Source organism: Ochotona princeps, chromosome 1 (assembly GCF_030435755.1).
Source record: "Ochotona princeps isolate mOchPri1 chromosome 1, mOchPri1.hap1, whole genome shotgun sequence".
Classification (NCBI taxonomy): domain Eukaryota; kingdom Metazoa; phylum Chordata; class Mammalia; order Lagomorpha; family Ochotonidae; genus Ochotona; species Ochotona princeps.
Genome location: NC_080832.1, coordinates 7,018,777 through 7,039,056, shown reverse-complemented (window position 1 = coordinate 7,039,056; position 20,280 = coordinate 7,018,777). Strand labels below are relative to the sequence as shown.

Sequence of the window (20,280 nt, the reverse complement as noted above, 5' to 3'; positions counted from 1 at the left end):
TGGGCATGTACTCCAGGCCATCTTCACACCCCTCCCCACTGCCCCCACTTTTCCCAAAGGAAGCCTCATTATCCTCTTGCTGAGTACTCATGGCCCCAGCATAAAGGATATGAAAGGCGGGCACGGGGAGCTGGGCTGTACCACCATGAAGCCCTTCCCAGGACTCTCAGGCTGACTTCAATGGGCCTCTTCAGTGCAGACAGTACTACAGTGTGAAGGAAGAACCAAAGACCCCGGAAGGCTCCAGGGGAGACACGGGGGCTGAGAGTCATTTGGCAAGGGGAGCACAGGCTCTTGGACCTGCAGAGTATCCCGGGATCCACTGTAGGGTTCTGATGTTGATGTGGCAGGTGGCAGGCTTGCTGCTTCCTCTGCCTGTAGGATGCTGTGTAACACAGTGGAGCCCCAAATACAGAACACTTCTGGGGGTACATGTGCATATAGCTGACCGCTCTCCTGGTCACTCCCAAGCAATGACCCACTCACCACCATGGACATGATGTCATGGAAACTGCCAAGGGGATGGCCTCTTAGGACCAGATAAGCAGGCAGTCTTTGGGGAAGAAAAGTCAAAACATCAGGATGTGTCCTGAGCTCAGCAAGTGCAACCTCGAAACAGCCTCACAACTCTGGTACCAAGATTATCAGAGAGACCTGATCGCCGCCAGGTTCTGCTGCAGCCAGAGTTGAGCATGCGAGCACCACTGCCTTCCCATCCGAAGTGGGCTGCTGTTACACTCAACACCCTGTGGTTGTCAGCGGAGGAGGTAGCTCTGTGCAGCGGCAGCAGCTTGTCAAGGTTCACATAAAACATCTGTAGAAGGAAAAGAAGAGCTGTCCTCCAGAGAGTGGTGTGGAACGTGCCCCGGAGCCCAGCTCACCCAGCTTCTGGCCCCAGTGTGTCCCTCTGCCTGCAAGGCGCTTGTCACTGACCCCAGGCCGTCAGGCAAAGCCTAGCTGTTATGTGCATTGTATGTGTTGACCGTCTCCTCCTCCTTACTTTCTGGGCCCAGTTCTTTACCCTGTCAGTCTGCTCGCAAGCTCTTGCTGTTCTGCATGAACACTACATGGTAGAATTTTGGAATTTCTCAAGGCAGGGTCTTGCCTGTGTCCTTGTCTCTTCTCGTTCTGTCTGCTTTCCCCATAGTCTCATTGCAGTGCCTGATTTTCAACCATCTTGGAGGAGAGTCATTGATTTATACCTCAGAGCCAGGCCCTTCTCTCCTCTGAGCCTCCTCCGTGACTTCAGCTGCCAGTTGACAAAGCACTCAGACTCTGCAGAGGTGGCACTGGACTGCCTGCCCTCTGGTCCCTAGCCTGGCACTCTGGCTTCAGTCTACCCATTTGTTCAAGCCGGGATCTGTGGAGTGACCCTAAAGTCTTCCTGTCACACCATCTTCAGTTCACCATGGAGTCCTCCTCACTTTCACCTTTGCCTTCTCCTGAGCCATCATTTCTCTCTTCTGACCGACTGCCCTGCCCTTCAGCCTTGCTGTGTCTCTCCTGGCTACTGCGTGGACCAGAGCCATTGACAGCATGCCCTGTCCACTCTGCCAGGAGAGGGATTAAATAGTGAAGCTGCTTGCATCAAGTTCCTGAATTCCCTTCCCTGTCTTTCTAAGATGAAAAGCAAAAGGGCATTGTGTGGCTTTTCTACTTTCTGCTGCTTCAGCGGCATTTCCTTCTGCTCCCGGTTCCTGACGCTGGGTTCCAGCCATGCAGCTTCCCAGCAGCTCCCTCCACCTGACAAACTCCCTATTCCTGCCACTCCCCTTGACTGTGTCTCATCCTTCAGGCGTCAGCCACATCTCGTGAGCTCAGGGAAGCTCTTCATGTCCCCCACGAAAGGTCAGCTCCCCGCATATAAAACTGGTCTTGGCTGTGGACTACTGGGTCTGAGTATCCAATTACTTGAGTTCTCAGTACAGTGACTAATAAGCAGTAGTCATGCAGTAAACATTCACTGAAAATTGATTGTATTCATTGATATGAGTTTAGAGATTTAATTTGTCTCAAAGGTACGTCCTCATTCGTCAAAATAGGGATGCAACACCTACCTACAAGGGTCGTGACAATCAGCTCACATCAAACACTCAGATAGGAAGTGCTTGCAAGATGTGTTCTTTCTTTTGTGCACATAAAGGACTCAGTGTGAGGACTACACGGAGCCGTGGTGTGAGCTTCACTTTGCTTCCTGGGCCAGTCTTGAGGCCGGGCAGGTGTCAGAGCTGAGGGCCCATCCAGGGAGGGCTGTGAAGAGCAGGGAGGACAGAGCAGTTGGACTTCAGCAAGGCAAGGAGGACGTTCAACATGCATGCATGAGAGAACCTTCACTGGGTGGGGGATGGCCGAGGGTCTCTGAGGGAAGGGGTCTTCCGAGCTCTCTCTTTCACACACAGACAGCGTTTGCTATCACCGCTCTTCCTTTCCTATCAAGAACAACTGTCTACGTCCCCACTAGGAAATCCCCATGTGGAAGTCATTGCTTTGCTGCTTTCTTTGTGCAGTCATGACGGCTGTGATGGGGATGCCAGGGAGCAAGAGCGATGCACAGGGAGTCAGCAAATCATCAGCAAGCATCTTACTCTCCTGTCCATCTCTGATACCCAAAGGGTGCCAGGGCCGTGTGTTGTCCTGCCACTTGTTCCGCTTTGGAGTCTGCCCCAGACCTGCATGCATGGGGTGACCCCAGCCTTCTCTTTTCCACAGGGCTACTCCGTGTGCATGACTTGGTCCCTTGTTAAAAATGTTAACTCAGTTAAACATATAATCAGTTTACATTTATATATATATATATATATATATATATATATATATATAAAATCATTGGAGATATATATATATATATATATATATATATATATATAAAATCAAAGAGAGACAAAGAGAAGGAGAGAGGTGGAGCTTCCATCCACTGGCTCACTCCCCAGGGGCCTCAGCAGTTGGGGCTGTGCCAGGCCAAACCAGGAATTTCGTTCAGGTCTCCAATGTGGGTGACAGGGGCCAAGCACTTGAACCATCCTCTGCTGCTTTCCCAGGCCATTGTCGGGGAACTGAATTGAAAGTGGAACAGCTAGGACTTGAACCAGTGCCCATATGAGATGCAAGTGGTGGCTTTACCTACTCTACCACAATGCTGGCCTCACTCACTGTGTGCTATTTCCATTCCAGGGTATTTGGTGTACAGTGCATCCTATGAGGACTTCATCAGAAACAAATGGTCCACACAAGCCTCTTCTGTGACTCATTTGCCCATTGAAAACCTGAAGCCAAACACAAGGTGTGACGTTGTCAGTCATTCAGAGACAAAACATGAGAACCATGCACGTGGTCACAGACACCCTTAGGCTGAAAATGAAAGGATTCAGGAAAACCTCTTATAATATGAATTCTCTTTAATTTTAACCAAATGTCAATGAATGCTGACCAAGTGTCATGTAATATCCTTAGGTAATGTGATTGTAAGTATTATCATTATTAGGTTGTAGTGTTTATGATTGGTTACATTTTTTCTTAAGATTTATTTTTATTTTTATTGGAAAGTCAGATATACAGAGAGGAAGAAAGACAGAAAGGAAGATCTTACATCTGATGATTCACTCTCCAAGTGGCCGCAATTGCCGGAGCTGAGCCAATTAGGAGCCCGGAGCCTCTTTCGGGTCTCCCACACGAGTGCAGAGTCCCAAGACTTTGGGTCGTTCTCGACTGCTTTCCCAGCCCACAAGCAGGGAGCTGAATGGGAAGCGGGGCCTCCGGGGTTAGAGTTGGGGCCCATTTGGGATCCTGGGCATGCAAAGCGAGGACTTTATCTGCTAGACTACGAAACTGGGCCCGGTTCCCTGTTTCATAAACACTGCATGCCACTAAGAAATGAAGGGCGGCTCTGTGAATTGAGAACAAATATATCTGCTTGTAGTCACCCTGAAGTATGATATAGGCAGCACAACCTTCGTGTGTGACCCAGTGGACTAGCCATTGCTAAGCAGTTGAGTCGACTGGTATTCAAACTCTGTGGAGTAGAAGTTCAAACCTGTAGGGACAAGGCATCTCACACCCTGATGAAGGTACAGGTGTGTTTTCACATCCCAGGCAGTGACTGGGCAGGGCCCTATGCTGGAGGCCAGAGTTAGTAGCCCTCAGTATGAAATGGGAAAAGCTGGTTCTCAGGACGAGGTGCACAGGGAAGTGACTGGGTGTTCCTGGTTTACACTGTCTGCTTCCAATGGTAATGACCCTCACAAAGCTTCCCAGCAAGGCACCAAGCACGAAATCACTGAGCAAAAACATGCAGCCAAACAGCATCTCTGGGAAAAAAAAAAAAAACTGGTTTTTGGCATCTTCCAATGTCTGTGTTGTAAATCCTTCTACCATGGCCAATTTCAAAATCCCAGTAGGCTTGCAGAAATCCCGGGTGGCAGCGACTGGCCCTCAGACTTGCCTTGGACTTTGCTCAGTAAAGAGCTCAGGGGCCTCTGGGGTGGGCTTGAGGGCTGCCATCTTCCATGCAGGCAGAGGAACGCGGGGAAAGCTGGCGCCAAGCATGCTGGGCAAACAGACTCACACAGAGGGTTAGAATCTGGACAGAGGCCAGGGGCACCCAGAGACTCAGAAGCCTGCTGGGAACCTTCTCAGGACATCTGAACACATCATCTGGGCTCCCTTGAAGCGAGTGTCCACAATCTGTTAGGAATGTCAGGATCTGGCAAGTAAACAAAGTTGTAAAACAGGGAACTGAGAAAGCATTTTCCTTTTCCCTATTAATAATGAAGAATGATAAACCAGAGAAAACAAAAGCAGCAAAATTAGAGCAAAAGGGCTTAACATCCCTTTTTTTACTGTGTGTGAAGTGATGGTCCCTTTACGGCCCAGCGGCAGGATTGAGAAGCTGGAAGAAGGCTTCCAGATGCTCTCCCACGTGGCTCCTTGCAACTGAATTGCCATCCCTGTCTCCTGACTGCTCCCTCTCCCCGACACCTGCAGTCAGAAGACCTTGTAACAGCCTGTGCCACCAGGCTGATGTAGGCTCCTAAATAAAGCCAGCAGGTGGTTATGTGGAATGATGGCTTACTCAGCAGTAGCCAGTGCTTACCCTGTGACTTGGTCAGTGAGTACTTACCAAGCATTCAGTTGGGGTGGGCACCACACCAGTTGTGCATCAGGAGTAGAATTTAGGGGAAAATAGGCATGACTTTGTTGGAATTGGCAGTCTGTGAGAGGAGACAGGTTTGCTTTTAAAACAGCATGCATGTAACTTCCATCTTGCAGGGACATTGTACTTTGGGCTTTTTCTTCTGTGAGCCTGGGAGTAGAGGAGGCAGTCAGGTCAGCTGGCTTGTGCAAGTCAGACCTGACGCACAGGAAGCTCCCCTGGAGCAAACGTGTGGGGTGGGATGGGATTACTGCAGTCAGAGAGCACAGCCCAGAGCACGGTAGGTTCCAAGGAAATGAAGGGGGCTGGCTTAGGGAGGATTGGGGATGAGCAAAGACCGGGCTGGCAGTGCGGTGGGGGGCGGGGGGTGGGTTTTGGTTCCCTGTTTGGTAGTGGCTACACAGAACATGTGGGCTACTACATTAAATTCCCCAAAACTCAACAGTGGCTGGGAAAGTACAGATGTGATATAAGGACACCAAGGGGCTCATTCTGTGAGGTTCCTTCTTCCCAGTCCTCGGGGCCCCGCTGAAGAGCCAGCCTCAGCCAGTGCAGGAAAGGTCGGCCGCTCTCGGAGGGGGCAAGCATTCAAGACAGCTCTGCTTACTCATAACTGTAGCTCGCTTTTGGCTTTAAGTGAGCGTTACTGACCTTATTCCCTAAACTGAGTCCCAAATGTGTCTTTGCAGCCTACATGCATTAAATCCATAAGTACAGAGATTTGTCACTTTCAAGGTATTCAAAAGAAGGTGCCAGAAGCTTATGTAAGACGGCGGGGCCTGGACTGGTTTTGTGACTTGGAAGAGGTAGTGGCTATTCAGATATGAAACACATATTTTAGTCCACAGGAAAAAGTTTCATATGGTTTTGAAAATGAGAATTTGACTTTTCTCATAATTCCAGCTGTTGTTCTGCTCAGCATGTTTAGATTCACTTGGAAACAGTGAGACAAATGGAAATACAAGGAAATGTCAGAAAGTTTATAGAAAATGGAATTAAAAGATACATTCCTGTTAATGCAAAACAGTTTTGAAATCCATGCATAGTTTTTTTTTTTTTCACAAAACGTGTTTTCATGAACTTTTGGAGGGCTTCTGGTATGCATGGATTTCAGAATTCTGTTTTGCACTAACGTGAGTGTATCTTTTAATTCCATTTCCCGCAAACATCTGGAAAGGCTGTTGTAGGTCTTGAGCTGACTCCAGTGCACGGGAATCTGGTCAACAGGGAGGAAGATTCCAGTGGTGGAAACAAACTTGCTGCCAACCGAGGTTCATTGGGGCAGTGGGCAGGACATGATGCCCACCTTCTTGCCACTGCCTCGGCTGCCTGCCGAGAGGGAGGCTGTGCTGCTAGAATGAAAGGGAAGGGGCAGTGGTGCAAGGAACCTTGCAGCAGAAAGGGTCCATTGGTCTCTAAAGAGAAGTGTCATTCCTTAAGGAAAGTTTGACCAGGGTCACTGATGGATGCCAAACCCACTGCTTGAGCTGCCTGCATAGTTTTGCTTTAAATAATTCCATAACCAGTGAACAAAAGTATGTAAAATTGGGAAGACACCCACCGCAGAGTGAATTGAGGTCAGGGAACTCATGTGTTTTTAATTGTACATATTTTTAAAAAGAAATTTTAAAGAATATTCTTAAATGAGAGGTGAACAACTTAAGAAAACAGGTTTACAAAACAGGTTTTCCATTTTTTCTGTTGAATTAAACTTGACTGAAATATCCCTGTGTACTCTAAGGCCAGGAACTGCCTTGGCCCTCTCAGTGGCCCCGCAGGTTGGGCCAGGAGGTCTGTGCAGCAGGTATCATGACCTCCATTCTCTGAATGTAAATAAGGCAGCCTGTTAAAATTTAGTGCCTCTAATTACTACACATCAACTTGATACATGACTTACAAATAAAGAGTGTTGCAGCATTAATTTTTTTCATTTGAGAAATGAGACACAGATACGTGCACACAAAGTTTCCGTCTACTGGCTCACTCCTCAAATGCCTGCAACAAACCCCGCAGCCAGGAAGATGTGGGCCTCTCATGTGGATGACAGGACCCCGGCACTTGAGCCGTTACTGCCATCTCTAGGCGTGTATATTAGCAGGAAGCTGAGTCAGGATCCAGAGCTGGGAGTTAAACTCAAGGATTCCCGTGTGGGATGTGCTTGTTAACCAGCACCTACCTTTGTGGCTAGGTCAAATGCTCACCCCAGAATTTTGTAATATTTTTTCTGACCTGAAAAGTAAACTTTTTCTGGTGGCCGAAAGCACCAGCCCTGGGATGCTGTCACCTCTTTTTCTCCTGTGGTTAGCTAAACGCCAGGCAGGATGAGGAGACAAAGGGTGAGGATTGATACAATGGTTGATGCAGTTAATACAGAGAATTGATGCAGTCATGGAGTTGCCTCTGTCCAGTGTTTCTCCAAGCACTGCTTTCTGTCTGGTAGCTCATAAGAATGTAAAGTAGGAGAACTTGAGGTCTAGATTTGCTCTAAAGAGCCAACCAACCTAGTGTGCTTCTGGCATGTTCTCTGTTCCAAGACAGTGTGCAGCCCTGCAGCAAAGGCTGTCTCTCCAGGACCTTCCACATTCTTCTCACTTGCTTTTCACTGGAGGTGCAGGAGCCCATGCCTCACTGACCTGTGGGGCCATCCATTCCCAGCCCCAGAGCCAAAGGCTCCTCCTGTGCCCACAACATTCCTGTCATGTTACTTCCTCTGAAGAGGCCAGCGTCTGGCCAACTTCCCCTGCTGCTTGCCAACCATGCACTGCCTCACCACTGAGTCAAGACTCCTGCTCTTCCCCATGGTTGCAGTGATCAGAATGCAGTTAAAGAGGAAGTTGTCTGGAGCTCACACTAGGACAAAAGCAACATCAGCAGGGAGCATCTCAGGATATGGGCACAGGGGAGCCCATGTGGTCCTGATGCTCTGAGGAGCGCATGCTTCCTGAATAACCTCTTGCTCATATGCTCTTCTCTTCTCACTAGCTATATGCCTCCACTATGTTAATATATACAAACACTCATAGAATAATACGATGGGATAATAATCAAAAGTTTATGGAAATGGGATTAAAAGGGTTTTGTTTTGGTACAATTCTAAAATCTGTGCAAGCATGAAGTCTTTCGCAATTCACAGAAAGGTTCAGTCTCTCACGCTCCCTCTCTCTGCTCTCTCTCTTTCTTGCTTGTTCACTCTCATTCTGAAATAAAATTAATTTTAAAATAAAAGGAAGAAAGAAGCATGGGCATTTAGTCTAGTGGTTAAACTGCCAGTTAAACGTGAATTAACTCATGGTGTGTGCATTTGTACAAACTAGGACTGGAAGACTGCCCTGAGTAGATGCTCCGTTTTTGGAAACCCATCCCATTATGCAGAAACCAAATCAGTCAGCTTCTCACATGGTGTTTCTTCCTGGTTTCAGGTATTATTTCAAAGTTCAAGCCAAAAATCCACAAGGCTATGGGCCCATCAGCCCGTCGGTCTCATTTGTCACAGAATCAGGTAACAAAGTCCTTCCAATCTTGTCTGTTTTGTTCTCCTCGGAAATGAGACAAACTATCCAGAATAACAATGACTGTGATGAGTAAATTAAAGCAACAGAACCCTTACTTTTTGTATTTTAAAGAGTTAATGGTGAGTTTCTCTAAAAAAAAGTGTTGTTTCCTTGCCATTTGGCGCTCTTGGGAACAAGCAGAAAGGCCCAATTCCAGTAACGGGGGAATCTGGCATTTAGCCACAGAGGAGAGACAAGTGTGGGTCTAACTGTACCAGAGTCAGGGAAAGTTTTCCAAAAGGTTTTTCTGCAGGAGACTAAAGGTCGTGTCCTGTGTGTGGATAAAGAGGGTGTTGCTGCTTGACTGGCTAGTCTGCTTGCCAGGAGACCTGGGGAGAGCTCAGTTACAATGCTGCTCAGTCATGTGAGCGCTGCCTCTGAGCATCACGCTGTGTTTTGGGGGTGCTGGTAGATGAGCAGTTAGGCCCTTCCCTACCACGTTGCCGTTGCCCTCTGTGTGAGGCACTGCCCACAGGGCTGGCCCACTGTGACCCTTCTCGGGTCAGCCATGTTTCCATGGAGGAAGTCACATGGGCGTCCAAGTCCCTCCCGCGGAGCCGGCAGTGGCGCTCACTGCTCTGGCTTCCATCTCGTTAGATGGTTTTCTCCAGCGAACTTGTCACAGGAAGGTGTTTTCAAGTGGAATGATTTTAAAATCTGCTGAATCAAAATATGTGGGCAAGATAAACTGCTTTGAGAGAATGTACTTGAAACAAAGGGGGTCAGAAGTGGCTCACACGCCTCTCCCTCCTGTCCGCTTTCTGTCTTCTGCGTGGGATCATAGAGTGTGCACTTCAACTGGCTGCTCTCCGTCGGCACCATCCTTGTGAGTGATCCGCACTGTTTTGCGGATCTCATGCTTTCACACTGTGCAGCGGCGTTTCATTGTGTGGCTATGCCACGTTTCTGTCCAGCCCTATTCCCTGTCCATAGATTCTACTTCTTGGCACTACAAAGATGCTGTGTTTATGTGCAGATGTTCGCACAGATGCATGTTTCCACTTACTTGGATAAATAAGAGTGTAGGCTCTTCCTCTTTGGAAACTCCCAAACTGTCCACTAAAGATGGAGGGTTTTTTTTTTTAATTTAAATGAATACTGAATTATTTCGTAGTACGCAGTATTAAAACATAGTTTTTAGGACTCTACAGATTATATGTAAGAGTTTTTCCAAAAAAGAAAATGCTTAGGAAGTGAAAATGGAGGAATAATATTGTGTCTCTTGAGTCTGCCTGCCTGTCTGTCTTTGCTGCAGTTTGGCTAGCTTGGTTACAGAGAGTGTCCCAGTTGGCATTTCTGTGAGAGGTGATATGAGATCAGCTGTTTCTGTTTCATTCCACAGATAACCCTCTGCTCGTCGTGAGGCCCCCAGGTGAGTTCCTCTCCCTGCTCATCTTGAGACTGGCAGTGAGGCTGAATGTTGCACACGAGGTTGCTGTGGTTGCTCACAACCAGCTGGACCACTTCTGCAATAATTTTTCCAGCAACCTCCAGTTGCTTTGAACCATTCATCCTGATCTGTGCGAAAGAATGGCCTGGGAACTTAAACATCTTATTGATTTGTTTATTTGAGAGATAATGAGATAACGGTTTTCCTCCCTGGTTCCTCCCCAAGTACCTGCAATGGCCAGGGCTGTGCTGGGCCAAAGTTGGAAACTGGGAACTCAATCCAAGTGTCCCACATGGGTGGGAGGGACCCAATCACTTAAGCCATCCATCACTGCTGCCTTCCAAGGCTACATTGTCAGGAAGCTAGAGTCAGGGGTGAAGCTGTGAATGGCAATGTTGAAAAACTGTGCTTTGAAAGGCAAAGAAATCACGTGTACTAGTTCACCCTCCAAATGCTTGCAATAGCCAGTGCTGGCCAGACCAAAGCTAGGAGCTGAGAATCCCGTCCAGGGCTCCCATGTGGGTGACAGGACCTATGTACTGGAGCCATCACCTGCTGCCTCCCAGGATGTATGTTAGCAGGACGGAGTCAGGGCTTGAACACAGCATTCTGACATGGGATGTGGGTGTCGGTGGTGGCTTCATTGCGATGCCACATACCGGCCTCAGGAAAGGGAAGTGTTTAATGGAGCCCAAACAATCAGTGTCTCTGAAAAACCACAGTGGAGTAGCCAATATCAATGACATAAATATTTACATAATCCTACGCACATTTTAAGTGACTGGAAAGATGGTGCACCATGAAGGTTTACTTTGTTTTTCAATCAACCTGAGAAATTCTAGCTACTGAAGTTCAAGATAGGCCTTAATGTGTGGCAAGGAGGGTGGGGAGTCTGCTAAGGGGCTTGGGGTGGGGTCATGTAACCCCCAAAATCAGATCTGCCAGTTTAGCTTGTTTTCTTGAAGGATAAAGACCCTCCTTAAATGTGAAAATCCCTTATTGAAATATACACAGTAAAAGTTTATTCACATTTTTGTCTAAACTCCTTTATTGTACTTCAGTGGTAAAAAAAAAGGGGGGGGGGAAAGGAGTGTTCATCGGAGAGGGAGGTATTCATTGGAGAGGGAGGTGTTCATTGGAGAGGGAGGTGTCCACTGGAGAGGGAGGTGTTCATTGGAGAGCGAGGTGTTCATTGGAAAGTGAGGTGTCCATTGGAGAGGGAGGTGTCCATTGGAGAGGGAGGTGTCCATTGGAGAGGGAGGTGTTCACTGGAGAGGGAGGTGTTCATTGGAGAGGGAGGTGTCCATCGGAGAGCGAGGTATTCATTGGAGAGCGAGGTGTCCATTGGAGAGGCAGGAAAAGGCGCCCAGAACAGCCCTGGAAGTAGAGCAGGTGTGATGAATGTGTGCAGCTCTCTGTGAACCGCCCTGACTCAGCAGGCGTCTTTTGTGCTGTCAAGGTGGTGAGCCCATCTGGATACCATTTGCTTTCAAGCATGACCCCGGCTACACAGACTGCCACGGGAGACAATATGTGAAGCGGACGTGGTACAAAAAGTTTGTGGGAGTTGTTCTTTGTAATTCACTGAGGTATAAGATTTACCTTAGTGACAACCTGAAAGGTAGGTCGTTGTGGCCGACAGGTGGTGGGAAGCATGGGCACTTGTGGTTTTATCAGATGCAGACTTCATGTAGCAGTACATCTGAGCCTATTTGGAGCCTGGACTTATTGTGGTTCACATGCAAACCAGTTTCAGGACTTTGCTTAAGTTACTAGCTTTTACATTGGCACCCAGCAATAGATAGTCTTAAGTGCACTGTTTTGGGGATAAAGTCCAACATTATGCTAGAAATTTAAATGTATGTCTTCTTTGAAATTAACTCACTAATAATAGACATGACTGTGAACTGAAGAAATTGAGGGAAAGTTTCCCCAAACCCCTGTCACTGCTACAACTTTTCAGAGGGGGGAGATTACATGGTAAAACACAGATCAGCAATACTATGCGTTTTGTGTCCAGATGGAAACCACATAATTTTTTATTGAGAAGAGGATTAAAATGAAAACTGGCAGAAGTACACCAAACTATTAACACTTAAAAATGCCATTTTTATCCAGCTGGCTTCGGTCTACTCATCTACATAAGCTTAATTTTTATTTTGAAATTTGTGCAATTTTCAGTTTTTTAGAAAATGCATCTCATGAACTTGCAGCTGCTGTGTATTTTGCCATTGGTAATTTTGAAAAATACCTTCATGTTTGTTTCTCACTAGCTGTGATTAAAGATAGTGTCAAGACTAAGTTTCCCCTCCCACACCCCGCTCTGGCAGTTTCTGTGTACATGACTGTCCCCATGTTTTTCTGTTTTTCCCTTCCCTTCTCTTCCAGCACGACCCGCTTTCCCCTGCTGCTTCAGAATTGCTAGGTGAGGGTAGCACAGGCAACTCTGGAATCCCAGGGTTGGGAGACGCTTGGCACTTGCTGAACTAGTGGTTCAGCACCACGGACAGCGTCCAATGCCACAGACACACCCTTTGTCTAGTCATGCATGAAGTAAGTTGTTCTTTTAGGTTGACCTTCCTGCCTTTCACAATCATTTCATCATATTCTCTATCAGTTTTCTTACTTTCCGTTTTTAAACTAAAGCATAAACAGGCCATCATTTACAAACTGTAACCACCTGTAATTTCTACTTCCTGAATATTCCTTAAGGATTTAGCATACATGCTTTCAGAGAAATCTGATTGTGTTTATGAGGTTGGTACCGTTGTCATCATGTTTCACACCTGCAAAGTGTGTCACACCCAGAGTAAACAAGGGGCCCAGTTGAAATGGTCTCTGAAGTTTGTGGTACCAGCTGGCATTCTTTGACTGGAAACTGACTTATTCTGTTCCTTTGTGCAGACACATTCTACAGCATTGGAGACAGCTGGGGAAGAGGGGAAGACCACTGCCAGTTCGTGGATTCACACCTTGATGGGAGAACGGGGCCTCAGTCCTACGTGGAAGCCCTCCCCACCATTCAAGGTAATCCGAGCTAGGGCCCGACACACTGGATTACACTGAGGGGAGAATGGGGTATTTATATAGAAGGAAATTCATGGTAGCTCTGCCCCTCGTTTACCATTTGAACATGGATTTAGAGCATCAAAACTAATGAATTAGCAGAACATTCCTATTGAACAGGTCAGAATACAAAGGAATATAGAATATTCCTTCCATCTCTGGTGGAAGGAATGCGCTCTGAAATTGGCAGTGCAAAATAGTGGTGATGGTGTGAAAAGGTGCACCTTGCAGCATAGATGACAAGAGTGACGTCATACAGTTGTCCTGTTCTTGGGTGATTATTAAGGCCACTGACTTCAAAGATGGTAAGTCATGTGAAGATACTTGGAAAGGTTTGCAGAGGAGGCAGGGTCTCTGCTGACGTTTAGAGACAGGCTGGACATGCAAGGAGCAGGGCACTTCCAGGCAGAGCCTGGCGTGAGCAAGAGTAAAAGGCAGCCAGGAGTGTGCATGACCACTGTCGTGGGTGGCAGGAGACAGTGGCATCCAAGCTGCCTGGTTGTGGCATTACAAGGGGAGGATGGGTGTGCCCACCTCCAGGCTAGTCCCTGAGATGTTGCCAGCCAAGTTGCTACTCTGTTGAGCGGGCAAGTGAAGACCTGCTCCCCACCCTTAGTGAATTAAATGTTTGGGAGACAAGAGGTATGCTGATATGCCAAGAAATAAAGCTAAAAAAAACCGCTTTAATAAAAAACATCTTTGCCCATTCTCAAAGAATTAAAATACATTAAAATAAGTGCATCCAGGGTTATCTTATCCAGACAAACAGAACCAATAGGATATATCTAGCCATCCACCATGTATCTAAATATCAGTATATCTTTATATACTATATATGTATATATATATATATATATAATCTATCCATCCACTTCCTATTTATCCTATCATCTATCTAACTTACTTACCTATACTCTGTATAAATGATCTTTCCAGATTTGTGAGATCTGGCTGCTTACTCAGCTCAGGGCTGGCCCCTCAGTGAGAGCTCAGTAGCCCTCAGCTAACCCTGCATTGTCTGTAGAGAGAGGGAACAGGGTGAGCAGTGAGCTAGCTCCTCCCTGCCTGAGCCGTACCCATGTGGACACTCAAGGCAAACCCCATGGGCACCTGTGATCCCGTATTGGCTTGTAAGTCACACTTGTCATAGACGAACTTTGTCCGGAAGGAGGATGTGAAGGTGAGTGTTCCCACTGTTGGTTCCCACATCTCTGATGCTTCCCTTCCCTCGACCCCACCAGGCTACTACCGCCAGTATCGCCAGGAGCCAGTCAACTTCGGCCAGATTGGTTTCGGAACCCCCTACTACTATGTGGGCTGGTATGAATGTGGGGTTGCCATCCCAGGAAAGTGGTAATCCCTGGAGCCATGGTCCTGCAAGTTCAACCGTCCAGCCCTGGCCTGCCAGCTGACTCATCCCAGGCACTGTGAGCAAGAGAAAGACAGTCACACACCCCGCCACCCCCCTCCTCCTGGCTGGTGGGGAGGCCATGGGATGAACACTGGATGATTTCATCATCTTCAGTCTGGAACTCAGTCAGTCCCACTTACTGACCTTGACTGTGAGCAGGACTTGGCCTTGCCGTTCACGACGCGTGTCATGGCTTTTGTTTGTCGTGATACATCCAGAGTCATCACCAAGTAACCACTTTCCATGACTCACAGACTAAATCAAGGTCACAGAGTGTGGGCACTCGGACACCTCCAGGGAACAGCAGAGCTGTGCCCTGTGCTTTCTATGTTGCTTGTTCTGGACACTCCCAAGCCAGCCCATTTTAAGCTTCAGATCTCTTTGTATGCAGCCGAACCAAGTTACTAAGAACACGCCCAAAGAACCACAGCCTACCTGAAGTTTATTCTGTGGACTTGCCCACTGCTAGAGAATATGTATCGTGTTTGTCAGTTCTCAAATGTGGTCTATATGTATATATGCATATACATAGGCACACTGATCTGCAAGACTATTGATTAAAATGGCTATATTTGTACTTTGTTCACTAGAAAAGTGTGTATGGGGCTTTGTTGATAAAACCATCACTGTGGACATCTCGTTCAAGTGTCCAAGGAAACTCTCACACTCCATGCACAATGCAGCAGCCAGGAACGGGTGCTCACTCCATGGGCAGGGGCTGTGCCCTTGCAAGCAGGGATGCTGAGCTGCTGTCAGAGAAGGGCCACAGCCGCAGGGCCAGGCCTTCCTGCTTCAGGAGGCCTCTCCGTTCCCTTGTGGAGAATGTCAGGGTTGCCTCTTAGTGGGCAAGTCCAGATGAATGAAGATTTCAGATCCCAAACTCTTGCTTTTGAAACTCCCTTTCCTCTCCCACTCTCTGCGCCTGTGGAAACGAACCAGAGACAAACCCTGCTCTGGGTCTCATGGGGGTTGCTGCCGCCAATCACTGCAGCGTGCCCCTGGGCTGTGGAAGCCGCATGTGGCCCATGCCCGGCACTAAGGTAAGGAACTCTAATGGGGCTATGAGGCCAGGCCAGGTGTGTGCTTCAAATTCCACCATGCCCCTTCCACGATAACCAGCAGTAGCACTTGGCAAGCATGCTGACAGCAGGGGAAAGAGCTGGAATTCCTCAGGAAGAAAGATCAGGCTTTAGCCATGTCGCAGTATGCTAACGAGGGAAGGGAAGCAGCTTTCGTGACAGGGAGGTACCCTTACACATGAAAGAGGAGTGCTCAAGGAAGGAGACCCCCAATCTCCCACACTGGTCAGTGTGCAAGGGAGCTGCACACGCCATGCCAAGCCCATGCAATTCAACAGTCCGAATTTTCCAAGCAGCACAGAAATCTTCTTCATAGTTCCCCTGCAGAAATATAAAGAATTCAAGACGTCTTTTCTGCCCTGCCTGGAATCTGCAGGCTGCATTTGCTTACAGAAATTGGAAGCTAGGTTAAAGTGAATGCTTGAAATTTTAGAGAAATGACCAACACCCCTAGAGGATAGAATTTCCAGAATAAAAACGTTACGGAAGAATATAAGCCTAGGCACCATATGAGGGTTCCTTAGGAAGAACTGACAGAATGCCCATAGATGGATGACAGATACGTAGATGGGTAAACGTGATCCATGGTAGCTGCAGATAGAACAGGCAGACACAGGAAATATGGTATATGATAGATATGTATATGATATATAGATATAGGTATGACAGAATAGATAAATATGATGGGTAATAGATGATAGATGGTAGGTAGAAAAATGAGAGGTGACTCGTTAGGGGAGCCACTTCACAGGGTGACAGAAGTGAGGAGTCCCTGACTGGTCATGTGACAGTGGGAGACCCTGGAATACCAAGGTTCCATCTGTGCCCAAAGCCTTCAGGCCCAGGGACGCCAAGACTGTGACTGCATCTGAGGACTAGGTCCTGAGAGCCGAGGCCAGTAGACCAAAGGCTTGAAAACCTGAAGTTTTGAAGTCCAAGGCTAGAATAGAGCATGTCCCAGCTCCAGGAGATGGAGACCATCCCGCCCAGGACCCTGTTAACTGAACGCAGTCTGCCCACCCTGAGGTAGGGTCCACCCTGCACAGTCCACAAATCCGCATGCCTCCTCTGTACTCACCCTCGAAGGCACACCCAGCACTAATGCTTCACCTGCTGGCCAAGTCAAGTACCACAGGTACACGGTCACCATTCTGCTCAAACTAGCCTGGGTAGTGGCATCATGTTTCTAGAATACTAAATTCTGAGGCCTAGCACAGTTGCCTAGTGGCTGAAGTCCTCGCCTTACATACACCAGGATCCCATATGGGTGCCAGTTCATGTCCTGGCTGCTCCACTCCTCATCCAGTTCCCTGCTTGTGGCCTGGAAAAGCAGTAGAGGATAGCCCAAAGCCTTGGGATCCTACAGCAGTGTGGGAGATGCGGAAGAAGCACATGGCTTAGGATCAGCTCAGCTGTGGCTGTTGTGGCCGCTTGAGGATTGAATCAGCGAACAGGAGATCTTTGTCTCTCCTCTCTGTAAATCTGACTTTCCAGTAAGAATAAATAAATCTTTTTAAAAATTATTTATTATTTTTAATTCATTAATTACATTGTATTATGTGACACAGTTTCATAGGTACTTGGGTTCTCCCCACCCCTCCCCGAACCCTCCCACCATGGTGGATTCCTCCACCTTGTTGCATAACCACAGCTCAAGTTCAGTTGAGATTCCCCCATTGCAAGCGTATACCAAACATAAACAATAGTAACTTCTGGAAACCACACTCTTGGAAGACTATTGGGGAGTGAAGGGATGAGAAGGAGCATTCAAGTTTGCAAACGGGCAGAAAGCCAGGTAGGTGAGGTTACCATGGAGGACGGTGGTCACCAGGTCAGGTGGAGAGGCTCCAGAAGGGAGTGGTCACCTAAAGGGGCGGAGCCTATGCCAGTTCTAGAGAGCAGAAGCAGACACAGTGGGTATTATGGGGAAAGAACACTCCACAGAGAACTGTAGGGAAGTCCATTCTGTAAGAGACATCTCTGGAAAGTGGCCAGATGTCCATCCCTGTGGACATAACTAGCATGCCCACACCTGCAGCAGAAACCCTGGCTGTGAGTTCAGGGTGGTTTCTGCAAATGAAAGGCTCCTAACTGAACAGAAGGGAGGCAGTGTGGGGCAGGGGCCGTAGGCCATGCATAGGTTTGCCATGTTTCTTGTCTGATTGTTTAAGAAACAGTCAGTGTAGCCATGGTATGGTTTTGTTGAGGCTTTTAAGAAGGTTCAAGTGAAGTCTGAATTGAAAAATGAGCCGAGGTTGTTTCGTAGCTGTTTGTTTCTCTTTTACACCCTTAGTCTGCGCCTATTTCCTGACAATCATCTTCCTTTGGGCATAGCATGTAGTTGGCCTTAAGTGACTTGGTCCTGGATTCCCCGCACCGGGTGTCCCACTTGACCTCTCGTTTGTGTTGCAGTCTCAGAAAGTTATCTTAAGTTCATACTTATGCTCCACTTGGCTAAAATGTAATTTCCAGCTCTCATCAGGGTTGGTTTTTTTCCTCTTGACCTACTTGAACCCCTTATTGGGGTCAGCCATGGAGGGTGGGGTGCTTAGAATGGGAGGAGGAAGAAGGCTGGCATGGAAAAGAGGTCACTGCCGCAGTGGGTGGTTACACGAGTATTCCACTGATGGGGTCAGCCCAAGTTTCTGTGAGGCTCTACCCTGGGCCATCCCAACATTGTCTCCATAAGATGTAACCATTTGGCAAGCAAAGTGAAGAAGCAAGCAAGGTGATTTTTAAAAGTGAAGTAAACTTCAAGTTTTGGGAGTGAACTCTCTCCCCAGTTCACACTGGTGCTGAGTTCAGGGAAAGCATACAGTACAAGGGGGCATGCCACGTGGAAGATGGGCAAGGCAACCTGCTTGTTCTGAATCAGAGCTTTGGCTGCCCTGACATGACTGCCAGTGGGACTGCTGTTGAGGCTCCAGGGACGGCCTTGGCCCAGTTCCATGGGTCTCCTCTCCCCTCACTCTGCATGACTCCACTCTTCTCCCCACAGTCTGGCTTTCTCTGGACACATGCGTCCCAAGCAGCTACCAGTGCCTCATCTGTACCCATAGCGGTTGGGAGGACACAGCCCAGCTTCTCTGTCTGCTTGACTTTGGCACCTGTTAGTTCTGCATTAGCTGTAACAGATGCTAGAATCCAGACTCAATGAACCAGACTTAGGCTTAGGTCAAGCTTAGGTCAGGTGTGTTCACCTTGGTCCAATCCTACTGCTGTCCCCCACACTGTAGGAGCAGGAGTGTGGTCGTCTCCAGGAAATGATGGTGCTTAATCAGCTATTATCACCCAGCCAGTGTCAGCTGCACCCCATATGTGCACTGGGCACACAGTGAAATCAGGGGCTGTGAGATGAACAAAGTCCACCCCGTCCTGCACTCATGAGATCTAGTCCTAGTGAGAAGACCCACAGTGAGTAATTCAGCTGTGGGTGATGCAAGTGGACAGACAGAAAGAGAACAGACAATGAGACCAGGACCAAGCAGGGACCGAAGACAGAGGAGGGACCCCTTGAGCTTCTTGAGAGACTTCAGACCGCGCTGGTTAGAGAGAATGGAAGTGGACCGCCCAGCGTGGTTGAGACTGGGGGATTTCCATATAGGGTCTCAGACTTGAGTCTTTAAAGCATGGGAGAGAAATGCTCATTTCCTGAACTTGTAAGGCAGAGATTAGCCCATGTGACCATTGTTTTGATATAACTTAGACACCTTGAAGGAGAAGCTCTGCAGGTTTTTAGACTTATTTTTAACTTGAAAGTTAGAGTGATAGGGCGGGACAGAGAAAGAGAACCTTCTATCCACTATTCACCCCCCAAATAGCAGCAGTAGCCAGTCAGGTTGAGCCAGACTAAAACCAGGAACCTGGCACTTCATTTGAGTCTTCCACGTACGGGCCGAGGTGCTAGTACTTACACCACCCTGTTGCTTCCTAAGTGCAGTAGCAGGGAGCTGAATCACAAGTGGAGCAGCCAGGACTCAAACCGGGATGCAGTCTGGGATCTAAATTACGGTTGTGTGACTGAAGAACACAAATGTGTGGCTTTCCCCAAAACCAAGGGCAACTACCTGAAAATGAGCTGAGGTCTCACCTCCAACAACCAGAAGCAAAGCTGTTTTCAGGAAACCAAGCACTTGCCTGAGGCTTATCTTGTTTAGACCCTGTCCTACCTGTTCCCACGGTCCACTGAACTTCAGCATCATGAGGTCTTTGCTTTTTGCATCTCTCACATAGAAGTGGAAGACCTGACACCAAGGTACCTTCTTATGCCTCTGGAAAGGGGAGCCTAGAGCATGAAAGTTGGGGAGCTGCATTCCCCTCTTGTGGTGGGAGGGCGGGCAGGGGGTGAGAGGCAAGGCAGCCTGCAGGAGAAGAGAACCATGTGAGGGAGTTCTGAGCTTCAGTGGTCCTGGGAAGTCTGTGTCTCTCCACCCCGTCTGATGCCTGTGCTGGGAGGGTCTAGGAGCTGTGCCAGCAGCTGGGGCAGGGTCTAAAGGTGAATCCTCCATTGTTGCCAGCTTCCCTCCTTACTCCTCCCCTGGACTGCTTCTGTCATCTTCACCCTCTGCTTATCCTGGACAGACCTGGACTCTGAAAGGAGCCTGGAACTTACACTTGGAAAAGTAGCTTCGTGC

The 20,280-nt window shown here is 48.0% G+C and overlaps 1 protein-coding gene across 1 annotated transcript in view; it reads left to right on the top strand.

Annotated features, from left to right (window-relative positions):
• Positions 1–15,154, top strand: part of FNDC1 (fibronectin type III domain containing 1) — an 81,390-nt gene extending 66,236 nt beyond the window's left edge. Inside the window, exons 18-23 of the mRNA XM_058668891.1 lie at positions 3,172–3,280; positions 8,569–8,648; positions 10,043–10,072; positions 11,550–11,711; positions 12,995–13,117; positions 14,398–15,154. Coding sequence (XP_058524874.1) covers positions 3,172–3,280; positions 8,569–8,648; positions 10,043–10,072; positions 11,550–11,711; positions 12,995–13,117; positions 14,398–14,513 — 620 coding nt within the window. The 3' untranslated portion in view covers positions 14,514–15,154. The remainder of the gene's footprint in view (positions 1–3,171; positions 3,281–8,568; positions 8,649–10,042; positions 10,073–11,549; positions 11,712–12,994; positions 13,118–14,397) is intronic.
• Positions 15,155–20,280: the final 5,126 nt, after the last annotated feature.